The sequence below is a fragment of the Macaca fascicularis genome, chromosome 7 (assembly GCF_037993035.2).
Source record: "Macaca fascicularis isolate 582-1 chromosome 7, T2T-MFA8v1.1".
Classification (NCBI taxonomy): domain Eukaryota; kingdom Metazoa; phylum Chordata; class Mammalia; order Primates; family Cercopithecidae; genus Macaca; species Macaca fascicularis.
Window position 1 is genome coordinate 172,990,250 of NC_088381.1, and position 12,359 is coordinate 173,002,608.

Sequence of the window (12,359 nt, forward strand, 5' to 3'; positions counted from 1 at the left end):
GAGTGGGAGAAGAGGGGCACACCTTGCCTGGGTCCCACCTCGAGCTGGGAGCAGACACCAGACAGAGGAGGAGCGGTGTCTAGGGTGGGCTGTGACAGCTGAGAGCCCAGGACCCTCCCTGCTGGGTGGACTTGGTCAGCCCCGACACCCAGTCCGAAGTCCACTGGGAGGCAGATGGCCCCGGTATGGAGTGAGTGAATGGGACACAGACCCCCTTCTCCTGCACACTCACAGGACGATGCAGGTGACTGCCACCCCGACCCCTTCCCAGCCAGAAGTTCCTCCAACAACTGCCCCTCCCCCATTCCAGAGGCCCACAGTTGATAATAACCCTTTTGTGAAAGAGGGACTCTTGTGAGTTAACCTTCCTGAGGCTAAGTATTGGGGTGGGGGGAGCATTTTTATTTTCAGCCTGAGTGACTTCAGCTGGCAGCAGGGGAGGGGGTGGGAGGAGATGTAGACAGAGGCAGCAGGTTCGGCCCAGTGCTCAGGACAGAGTCTGCAGCCAAAACTGGGGCTTCATCCCTGCCTCTTGGGGCTGACCAAGAGAAGGACTCTCTCCCGCTGCATGGGGGCACTGGCTCCTCAGGCAGGGGACTCCCCATTCCTGCCTCTCCCCTGAGCACCTCTGCTCCCTCCCAGCTCAGACTTTGTAACCCCAGAAAGGGCCCGACCTCCAGGGGGCCAAGTCAGAGGCCCAGTGGTCTGTGCCGCCTGGGTGGGATACCTGACCCAAGGGTTGCCCCCAGAGCCCGGGCGTCTGGTGTCTGTCTCTCACCCAGCAAACCTGCACCATGGGCCACCTGGGGCTCCCTCTGGGACTGTCCCACCTGCCCATTGCTCCCCCTGGAAGAGTTCCTGGTATCCGCCCACCATCCTCGGCTCTGCCATGCAAGGATAGAGGAAGGAATTCAGGGAGGAAGCAGAGGATGAGAGAGCCATGAGAGGAGGCCAGCAAGTGGCCGAGGCTGGGGGGTGTGGGAGGGAGCAGGGCACCCTCTCATGGAAGAGGCAGTGACACCGCGGGCTGTTCTTGAAGGGGTCGGACCTCCTGCTTATTTTGCACTGGCTGTCTCCGAGAAGGCCTCCCACTCTTCCCAGCCTGGTGCCCTGGCATCCGCTGGTGCCTGCAACCCGCTGTGGGCCCCACACTCCAGTCCTGTCTTCACCTTGGCGTGAACTGCCCTCCCCCAAGACGGGGATCTCCCAGTGGGCAGGGCCAGCTCCCTCTCCTCTGGCCTCCCAGAGGGAAAGCAGAGTCCTCTCTTCAAGAATACCCCCTCCCACCCCAGACAGAATGGCCAGGAGAGAACCCAGTCCCATGGCTGCTGCTGGGACTGCTGAGGAGCTCTGTGGCCAGATGTTTCCAACTAAAACTGCTGCACCAGGGGAGGGCCCACCGGCTGCCTCCTCCCAGAGCTCAGGGGCCTCCTGCCCTGTCACCTTCTGCAGCTGCTGGCCGGGGGCAGGACTGCAGGGCCCTGGGCTGTGTAGGTCCCGGCAGCAGCTGCAGGGCGGGGCCCCAGGGCAGCTCACAGGCCAGATGGCCGCCTATGTCTGGAGAGGGTCTGCCTGAACCACCACCGCCGTGACAGTGGCCGTGTGACAGTGTCCTGTCATTCTACACTTGAGACTCAGCCAGTCACAGGGGCTCTGAGGACTGCAGGCTGGCCAGGATCCCAGTACCAACTCTGGGCGCTCTCTGCCTGGGACAGCCCCCCTTCCCTGATCAGCATGGGGCAGGAGGGACCTGAACCCAGACATCCCGACCTGAGAGGCACAAGGAGCTTCTCTCCCACTGTCCACTCCCCCTCCTCTAACCCATTCCTAGCTGGGCCCACCTTCCAGGTCCTACCCTGGGCTCCCGAAGACAGCATCCTGACCCTCCTTGTGTACCACAACCCCCATTAAGTGTCCAGGCTCTCTCTGTCCCGCCAGCCAGGCAGGGCAGGCTAGGGTGTTTGCTGCCAGCCTAGAGTGGGGAGCTGTCAGCCTGTTGCCCAGAGCCCCAGGGTGGCAGGCCACCCCTACTTGCTCTGAAGGCTCAGCGGCTGGGGGTGTGGGCAGGCAGGGCTGAACTGCTGCCACAGAGGAGTCAGGATTGGGGATGGTGGGACCATTGGTTATCACTCACAGAAGCAACCATCATGCATTCACTCAACAAACATTTACTGAACACCCACTTGCATCCTGCCAACTTTTTAGCACCAAGTGAACAAAACAGCCCTTCCCTTTTGGAAGGAGATGGGATATCCCACAATCACAGGACACCAAGAATGGGCTGGAGAGGAAGGTATGCAGCCCAAGGGATTGGGAGGGAGCTTAGCTAAGGTGGGCAGGAACGGCCACCCTGACTAAGGAGTGGACTTTGAGCAGAGACAGGAATGAAGAGAAGCCAGTGAAGGGTTCTTTGGGGAAGAACATTCCAGAACCTGAGAGCTTGCTGAGTGCCAGGCCCTCTAGTTAATTTTCACAAAGACCCCGGGATGCACTCTGATTCCCATTTTGCAGATGAGGGTTATTGAGGTTCAAAGAGGTTAAAAGTTTGGTCGTGCTCAAGATTGGGAGGGGCCAGGGCAGGGCTCTGATCTAGGCAGGGCAGGAAGGGAGCAGTCACATCTGGGTTCACCCTTAGCTTACTTGAATTCAGCTATTCCTGCTGGTGGCCGGGGCAAGGCAGATGATTATTTAAATGGGTGGAGGGAGGGGAGTTGGCCTTCCTCAGGAAGGGGTCCTCAGGGTGGGTGGCCAGCAGCGATGGGAGCCAGGCCTCTGCTGTCCGTAAGCTGGTCTCAGTGGCTGTAAGTGCAGTGTCATTCCAGGGGTCCAAGCTGCAGTTGCCAGGTTTAGGAAATAAAGATGCAGGCCATCCAGTGAAACAAGGAATGATATTTTAGTATAACAACGAGGCCTTCCTTCCCAGACTTCAGATCCCACTGTGGGCTCCACTCCTCCTGCACACATATACCTGGCTGGGTCCTGTCCTTTGTGATCCAGCCCCTCTTCCAGCACCACCCCCACCCCACTGCAGGGCCTTGGCCAGGGTGACTCCTCCACTACATCCTCCATTTCCCAGACTCCAAGGCAGAGCAGAATGAAACTGGCTGAATTCAAATCCTGGTTCAGTGACTTACTGCCTAATATATGGCCCTGGGTATCTTACCTAACCTCTCTCATCAAAAAGGTATAAAAAATAAGAGCATCTAGTTAATGGGACTGTTGTGAAGATGATCGGGTGGTCTAGAGTACCTTGAAACCTGCTCAGTCAAGGGCAGCCCAGGTTGCGCCCCTGGGAAAAGGCTCCACCTGCCGGGGAGAGACCCTGGCCCCGACAAACACACTCTACTTCTCTGGCGACTTCCCTGTCCCAGAAGCAGGCGTCCCCCTCACATCTTCTCAATGCTTCTTTGCCCTGAACACTTTCCCCCACTCGTCCCTACCCCCACTCCCATGCCAGCCCCTGTCCGGAGTCTCCTCCTCTTTGAACACGTTCCTGTCTACCCTGGGCTCTGGAGGGCTTCCGACTCCCTCTGTTATGGCGTTTGTCCCTGCCATGCCACGATGTCTGCTGGGAGGTGCCCGTTTTCCGTGCCTCTCTGCGCTGGGTCCCCCATAGACGCTGGGCTGGGGTCTGTGGAGAGGGTGGAAGTCCCCGTTCTGGACTCCAGGATCGAGATCCTGCTTGAATGTTTGGAAGAGGGTCCCAGCTGAATTAAATTCAAAAAGAGGCTTTCAAGGAAGGAGGTGTCATCTTTGCAAAATTAACGACCCCCAATCCACGCACCCCCTACCCCATCCCAAGGCCGGCGCCCTGCGAGGTGGCAGGAGGCCGGGGTCCCGGGTTTACCCTTGGGTGACTGCCCAACGCGCGCTGGGATAGAAGCGGACCCTCGGAAGGGTTCCCTTTGCAGACTGGCGCAGTGAGGACCCCATGCCTGGAAAGGTTGGGAGGTGGGGGACCCAGGCCAACGCGCCAAGTATCGCGAGAGACCCCCAGCCCCCGCGCAGTGCCCTAAACCCCCCTCTCACCCCAGCGCCCCTGCTGGCTGCGCGCGGGGCCCGGCGGGGAAGGGGGGGCGAGAGTGACCTCAGCGGTTCCGCCGCTCCGGGAAGTAGCTCGGCCCGCCCCCTCCGGCCCCCGCCCCGAGTTTCGCTCTCTCCGGGGCGGGGCGATTGGCGGGCGGCGCTGGGCCAGCCAAGTTGGAGCGCGCCCCGCCCGGCGCCCTCGCCGTCCCCGCGCCCTCCCCGCCGGGGCGCGCTGCCCGCAGCTCCACGAGCGCCAGGGCCGCACTGGGGAGGGCGCGCGGCGCGGGCAGCGACCGGAGAGGAGCACGGGGCGGCGGAGGTGAGCGCGGGGGGCGGGCTCCCGGCTCTGCCCGCCCCGCCCGCCGGCCCGCTCCCCGCGGCCGCGCTGCCATAAATGGGGCCGCCGGCGGCTGCATCTGGTGGGCCGGGCGGCAGCTGGAGGCGGCGCGGAGGCGTGGGGCGGGCGGCGGCGCAGCCACCGGGGCGTCGGGGACGCTGCAAGCGAGGGGCCGCCCGGGAGTGAAGTTCAGGAGCGCCCGGCGGGGACGCGCGCAGGTTTGCGCGGCTCCGGCCCCTGCGCCAGAGTCCCGGGACCCGCCCCCGCGGCGGAGTGGCTACTGTTTACTTTCGATCGAGTTTTTCCTGCTCGGGGCAGGTGCCCGCGGCGGCTCCGGACGGGCGGTTGTGCGCGTCATTCCCGCGCCGCTCTTTCCGCGCTGCCTGCAGCTGGGAAGGGCGCTTCGCAGGCGTCTCCAGGCGCGCTGACGGGCGTCCCGTTTGTGCCCAGGTGATGACGGCGGCGGCATGGAGTTCCCTGAGCACGGCGGACGGCTGCTGGGCCGCCTGAGGCAGCAGCGCGAGCTGGGCTTCCTATGCGACTGCACCGTGCTGGTGGGCGACGCGCGCTTCCCAGCCCACCGTGCAGTGCTGGCCGCGTGCAGCGTCTACTTCCACCTCTTCTACAGGGACCGGCCCGCGGGCAGTCGCGACACGGTGCGGCTCAATTGCGACATCGTCACGGCGCCCGCCTTCGGCCGCCTGCTGGACTTCATGTACGAGGGCCGCCTGGACCTGCGCAGCCTGCCTGTCGAGGACGTCCTGGCGGCCGCAAGCTACCTGCACATGTATGACATCGTCAAGGTCTGCAAGGGCAGGCTCCAGGAGAAGGACCGAAGTCTGGACCCAGGGAACCCTGCCCCAGGGGCAGAACCTGGTCAGCCACTGTGCCCTTGGCCTGTCTGGACCGCGGACCTCTGCCCAGCTGCCCCAAAGGCCAAGCTCCCCCCGGTTGGGGTCAAGGCTGCCCTCCCTCCTCGAGCATCTGGGCCTCCTCCCTGCCAGGTCCCAGAAGAGTCAGACCAGGTCCTGGACCTGTCGCTGAAGCCTGGCCCAAGGCAGGAGCGGGTCCACCCACCGTGCATCCTCCAGACACCTCTCTGCAGCCAGGTGCAACCAGGGGCCCAGCCACTGGTGAAGGATGAGCGGGACTCACTGTCCGAACAGGAGGAGAGCAGCAGCTGTAGGAGCACCCACAGCCCCCCGAAGCCACGTCCTGTTCCTGCAGCCAAGGGCCCGGTGGTGGGTTTGCAGCCGCTGCCTGTCAGCGGAGAGGGCAGCCGGGAGCTGGAGCTGGATGTAGGACGACTGGCGAGTGAGGACGAGCTGGGGCCTCGTGGGCCCCTCTGCATCTGCCCGTTGTGCAGCAAGCTGTTTCCCAGCTCCCACGTGCTGCAGCTGCACCTCAGCGCCCACTTCCGTGAGCGAGACAGCACCCGGGCCCGGCTCTCCCCTGAGGGCGCGGCACCCACCTGCCCGCTCTGCGGGAAGACCTTCTCGTGCACATACACACTGAAGAGGCATGAACGGACACACTCGGGTGAGAAGCCGTATACATGTGTGCAGTGTGGCAAAAGTTTTCAGTACTCCCACAACCTGAGCCGGCACACCGTGGTGCACACTCGAGAGAAGCCGCATGCCTGCCAGTGGTGTGACCGCCGGTTCACGCAGTCTGGGGACCTCTACCGCCATGTCCGCAAGTTTCACTGTGGCCTCGTCAAGTCCCTTCTGGTGTGATGCATCCCTGTGGGTCCTGAGGGTGGGGTGGAAGGGAAGGGATGGGCCCTCCCAGGTGGGACACTGCATGGGGTGTGAAGCCTGGCCAGGTGGAGGTCCCTGCTCGGGCGGGATGGCTCCGCCCGCCTGGCAGTGAGAATGCTGCGGCTTCCCGGAACTTGGCCTCAGATTTGGTGACTTGGGCAGCCTTCCTCCCGCCTTGCCTCTTTCCCCTCACTCCCCAACTCATTCCGGCCCCCCAGGCTGTGCCCTGCCTAGGCTATGACACTATCTTCCTGTCCCGTCCCCTCCAGCGAAGTTCTGAGGGGTGTCCAACCAGCACCTGGCTCTGCCCCGGTTTCTCCGTGTGAGATGGCACATCATCTCCCGGCCCGGGGCTTCCCTGACCACCTCTCTGGCAGGCTTGGGGAGGCCTTCATGAGCCTGGCCCCACGCTAGGTGAATTAGGCACATGTCAGAAAAGTTGTTGGTGTGCATCCCGATGGGGCGCTGGGAGGGAACAGGACACTCCTGGGGAGTGGCAGCAGGAACCCCTGCCAGGAAGGCCTGGGGCACAGTGAGTGCCAGCAGGGGCCATCTGGGCACAGCTGGTGTCTCGGGGTGGGGGGGGGTGCAGCCCCAGCAGGGATCCTAAGGCAGCAGAAGTAGAGCCAGCTAGAAGCTGAGTGGCTGTGGTGTCACTGTCACTTGGGTGCGATGTGGGTCCATGAGAGAGTGCAATTATGACCACACTGTAACTTTGGGCAGAGAAAGTGGGAATTTGGAACTGGATTCTCTTTAGACCCAGGAAGAGCCTCCCGAGGCGGCCAGATGTCTGCTGGTGGCTGCCCAGCCACATGCTTCTCTGCCTGAGTGCAGGTCTAGGACGCCTCTGGGCATCCCCCAGGGTGGGGCTTGGGCCACTGAGCTCTGTACTGCTGCTGGGCCACCGTGGGCCTTACCTTGAAGGTCACTCTGCCTGCTAGAGGGTCTCCCTGGAGCTGTGGGCATTTCCATGCACTGACTGAGCAGAAGCAAAGGTTGCCCTGTCCGCCAAGGGCAGGGTTTGCGGGCCTTCCTTTCCCCACGGCGAGGCATGGGTGAAAGTGGCCATGGCATCAGGGGTAGGGGCAGGCGAGGAGTGGGAGTCGCAGCACCCTGGCCTGCAGCACCCTGGCCTCCATCCACAGCCTTAGACTGACACTCCTTGCACATGAATAGAATATGAAGACCACGACCCCCGCACATGTCGTTGGTTCAGGTCGCCCTGCTTTGCCTGCCTAATTAAGCAAATCTTGCTGCCAGAACCTCACTGGCCTCTGGGGGTCAGCAGGTGCAGAGCCACCTGGACACCTGGAGACCACCTGGGATGTTTCCTCTGTGGCTGGGAATGGCCTTGACAGCAGAGTGCAGCCAAGTCTACGTTATTTTCTCTTCTGACAACACTGGATGTCATATTTATTAACCTGGTCTGGAGTGAAAGACCATCCCTAGTGCATCTCCCACATGCCCTGGGCTCCTGGTGTGCTGGGTGCCAGCCTGGGAGCCCAGTGCTTCTAGGTGATGCCCCCAGGCTCAGAGGCCCTGGATGGCTTTGGTCTCAAGACAGCTGGGGGAGGGGCCTGCTTCTGATTGTCCTGGGCCCTAGCCCCTACCTCTGCAAGGGCTCGGTGTGATGTGCTCCATAATCGGGTGTGTGTGTGTGTGTGTGTGTGTGTGTGTGTGTGTGTCCATGCGTCTAGCACATGGCAAGGCCCAAGCCAACCCGGCACGCCGCAGATGGGCAGCTACACTGTCGCCCAAGCACGGAGATGTGGCCGCAGCACTGGTTCCCCCAGTGGTTTCCATGGGGGAACTTCCCTTTGCTGGGGTGGGCAGCCTGCCCTGAGCTATCAACACTGGATTTGTTGTCTTCCGCACAGCTACTGTGAAGATAATGTAAGGAGAAGTGGTCAGTTTTAATTTTATAACTGACACAGTTGTGTTGAAATATATACATGTACATATATTTAAGACACTAATTGTGTGGGAGAGTTTGGTAGAGGCCTGTGCAGACACAAGGCAAGCAGAGTCAGCAGGGTGGGGGTCTCCTGGGCCAGCTCAGCACCTGTGGATGCTCTGACCCCGGGGGTTGGGGACAGCTCCGGGCTAACCCCAGCAGACAATTGTTGGTGCACAGTGTCTAGGAGGCGTGGGAATGGGTGCTGTCTTCCTCTTTTCACATGATGGCGACAGTAATAAAGCCCACCTCCAGTGGAAACAGCAGTGACTATTCCTGGGGACGGGTGGGGATAGGTGTCCCAGATGCCACCACGTGCTCATGCTGGTGGATGGGGGAGGCTGGGACAGGGCTGAGGTGGCACCCCCTCTTTCCCCAGGTTTGTCCCCAGCTGCCAGTGTTTGGGGAAGGGGAGTCCAGGGAGGCACATCTGTCAGGGAGGTACAGAACACAGGCCAGCTTGGGCACGGGAGGCCACAGTGGTTTCTTGCCCTGGGGAAGGAGGCTGGACCCTGGAGGAAACCTGCGAACCTGGGGATGCCATGGCCCTCCCCACTACCCTACGCCCTTGGGCCTCTGGCAGGTGGGAGAAGAAATTTCTAGAGCCCTGTGCCAGGCTGGGCTGGGCTCTGGGCTGATGAGGCTGGGGTGGGCAGTTCCACGCCTCCTCTGTCCTGCTCCCTCCAGAGACCTTGCAGGGGGTCATTAGCCCTGAGCCCTCCCTGAGGGGAGCACGGCCTTCCTTTCCAGGCCAGATGGGGCAGGGCCTCCACATGTGCTGTAAGCGTCAACACAGTGCCCTCTTGGCTTGAGAAGAGCCAGGGTAAGCCCCAGGCCCAGGACAGGGTGGGGATGGTGCTGGCCAGAGGGTCCTCAAAGTCAGGCTGAGCTGGTGTGCAAGGGCCTGCCCCTCTTGGGCAAGCTCCTGCCACCTTCCCAGTCCTGACCCCAAATACAGGTCCTTCCTTCTGGGAGGTAGTGCTGGCTCCTCCCCTACCCACCCCCCACACCCACCCTGCCTCCTGCTGAGCCTGGACCAGTGCCCTGTCCTGCAGGGAGGCCCTCTCATGTTCCCCGCTGGGCTCATGACTCAGCCCAGGCCTTCTCAACCCAGAGGAGGAGGCTGTTGCTATGCCAACCATGCAGAAAAGGAGGATGGTCTGCTGTCCCCTAGGGTGCATGGGGCTTCCTGGGGCCCCTCCAGCCTGCCCAGCTGTGCCACACTGTGCTTACACTCAGCTGACTGCTAGAGCTGTCGCCGAAGCTTTCAGTCCCACTCCTGGCCAGGGTGGGCCTTCTGAAACCCTCCTTGGAGGCCATCCAGTCAGCTTCCTTGGCCGGATGGTAAACTGAGGCACATGGAAGGGACCAGTACTGGTCCATGGTCCCAGAGCCAGTTGGTGGCAAATCCAGGACTTCCTTCCACCAACTCCAGGAACCTTAAGCTATTTACCCACAGTGCTGGGCACAGGGCACCAACGCTGTCAGAGGCACGTGGCAGGTTGGGGCAGCAAGGACGAGGCCAGAGGGAAGGAGAGGGTCAGACTCTGTGGAGGAGGTATCCCAGGAGGCTCCCCAGGAAGGGTGACATCTCAGGAGCCTGCGAGTGGACAACACGGACACAGGCACCAGGCAGGGGCCGGCACTCCACAGAGGCCCGGTCATGTCAGCCCAGGTGCGTGGATACCACCCTGGGGAGGCTGCCTTGCAAGTGGGAAGCAGGTGAGTCGGCAGCCTTGGCCCCTCCCGCCACCTCCCCAGCTCCTGCCCACTCCCACGCACACCTGGTCTTACCTCTTTCTAGTGTTCCTAAATGGTGCTGAGTCCTTCCCGGTATGGAAGGCTCCACTCTACAGACACCCCTGGGGAGTATGGTAACAAACAAACCCAGTGCAGACATGGCTCCAATCCTGGCCGTCCCAGCTCTCGGGTGAACTCCAAAACCCCAGAAGCTCTGCCCTGGTCTTCTATGACTTCTTTCATCCCCACCTCAGTCCCATTTTTCTTCAGTGAACACATCCCGCACTGTCATCACGGTCATCGTCACCATCGCCCTACCCCATGGAACCACAACTGTCACCTCCACCATTACCTTTACCTCCACCATCAATATCTTCACCACCATCACCACTTCCATCACCATCACCTCCACTTTTACCTCCACCATCACCTCCACCTCCACTACCACCATCACCACCTCCTCCACATCCACCATTGCCTCCACCTCCACCATCACCTCCACCTCTACCACCATTACCTCCACCATCACCTCCACCTCTACCATCACTTCCAACCACCATCACCTCCACCTTCACTATCACCATCACTACCTCCACCATCGCCTCCACCTCTAGCACCATTACCTCCACCTCCACCACCATCACCTCCACCTCTACCATCACCTTCACATCCACCATCACCTCCACCTCTACCATCACCCTCACATCCACCATCACCTCCACCTCCATCACCATCACTACCTTCTCTGCCTCCACCATCGCCTCCACCTCCAGCACCATTTCCTCCACGTCTATCATCACCCTCACATCCACCATCACCTCCACCACCTCCTCCACCATCACTACCTCCCCTACCTCCACCATTGCCTCCACCTCCAGCACCATTACCTCCACCTCTACCACTATTACCTCCACCATCACCTCCACCTCTACCATCACCTTCACATCCATCATTACCTCCACCATCACCATCACTACCTCCTCCACCTGCATCATCGCCTCCACCTCCAGCACCATTACCTTCACCTCTACCATCATTACCTCCACCGTCACCTCTACCTCCACCATCACCTCCACCTCCATCACCTCCACCATCAGCATCACTACCTCCCCACCTTCATCATCACCTCCACCTCCAGCACCATTACCTCCAACATCGCCTCCACCTCCACATCCACCATCACCTCCACCTCTACCATCACCCTCACATCCAGCTACCATCACCCTCACATCCACCATCACCTCCACCTCCATTACCATCACTACCTCCTCTACCTCCACCATCGCCTCCACCTCCAGCACCATTTCCTCCACATCCACCATCGCCTTCACCTCTACCATCACCCTCACATCCACCAACACCTCCACCACCTCCTCCCTCACCATCACTACCTCCCCCACCTGCATCATCGCCTCCAACTCCAGTACCATTACCTCCAACATCGCCTCCACCTCCATATCCACCATCACCTCCACCTCTACCATCACCCTCACATCCACCATCCCTCCACCTCCATCACCATCACTACCTCCTCTACCTCCACCATCACCTCCACCTCCAGCACCATTTCCTCCACCTCTACCATCACCCTCACATCCACTATCACCCTGAGATCCACCTCCACCATTGCCTCCACCTCCAGCACCATTAGCTCCACCTCTACCACTATTACCTCCACCATCACCTCCACCTCTACCATCACCCTCACATCCACCATCACCTCCACCATCTCCATCACTACCTCCTCTACCTCCACCATCGCCTCCACTTCCATCACCATTTCCTCCACCATCACATCCACCATCACCTCCACCTCTGCTATCACCCTCACATCTGCCATCACCTCCATCACTACCTCCCCCACCTCCACCATCGCCTCCACCTCCAGCACCATTACCTCCACCTCCACCACCATTGCCTCCACCATCATCACCTTCACCTCTGCCATCACCCCCAATTCTACCATCTCCTCCACCTATACCATCACTTTCACATCCACCATCACCTCCACCACCTCCTCCATCACTATCACCTCCACCTCCCCTACCATCATTGCTATCTCCTCCACCTCCACCATCGCCTCCACTTCCATCTTCGCCTCCACCTCCAGCACCATTACCTCCACCTCCACCACCATTACCTCCACTATCATCACCTCCACCTCTGCCATCACCCCCAATTCTACCATCACCTCCACCTATACCATCACCTTCACATCCACCATCACCTCCACCTCCTCCATCACCTCTACTTCCACCACCTCCTCCATCACTTCCACCCCCACCATAGCCTCCACCTCTATCACCATCATCTCCACCATCATCTCCGCCTCCACTTCCACCATCACCTCCACCTCCAGCACCATTGCCTCCACTTCCATCACCATTACCTCCACCATCATCACCTTCATCTCTGCCTCCATCTTCACCATCACCATCACCTCCACCTTCACCACCACCACCACCTTTATGGAAGATCCCTACAAAAATTGAGCCAGCTCTAGGTCGGCTTCCAGGCTGAGGAAGTAGAGCTTGATTATGTT

At 60.7% G+C, this 12,359-nt stretch overlaps 1 protein-coding gene and 1 long non-coding RNA gene across 3 annotated transcripts; one reads left to right on the forward strand and one right to left on the reverse strand.

Annotated features, from left to right (window-relative positions):
• Positions 1-2,640: 2,640 nt before the first annotated feature.
• LOC107130504 (uncharacterized) lies at positions 2,641-4,119 on the reverse strand. Of its 2 annotated transcripts, XR_012416185.1 has the most exons (3): positions 4,030-4,119; positions 3,502-3,707; positions 2,641-2,831 (listed from the first exon to the last, which is right to left on the reverse strand). It is a non-coding gene; the product is annotated as an uncharacterized lncRNA (long non-coding RNA). The 2 variants fall into 2 exon arrangements; XR_001492729.4 differs by lacking the exon at positions 2,641-2,831 and having other exon boundaries at positions 2,878-3,707.
• Positions 4,120-4,175: 56 nt separating this feature from the next.
• ZBTB42 (zinc finger and BTB domain containing 42) lies at positions 4,176-8,338 on the forward strand. Its single transcript, XM_045397101.2, has 2 exons — positions 4,176-4,345; positions 4,814-8,338. Exon 2 carries the CDS (start codon positions 4,831-4,833, stop codon positions 6,097-6,099), a length of 1,269 nt encoding a protein of 422 aa, XP_045253036.2. The 5' UTR covers positions 4,176-4,345; positions 4,814-4,830; the 3' UTR covers positions 6,100-8,338.
• The last annotated feature ends 4,021 nt before the right edge of the window (positions 8,339-12,359 follow it).

Excerpts from the sequence above, each read along its gene's own strand:
- ZBTB42 (XM_045397101.2), top strand. The coding sequence starts at position 4,831 with ATGGAGTTCCCTGAGCACGGCGGACGGCTGCTGGGCCGCCTGAGGCAG.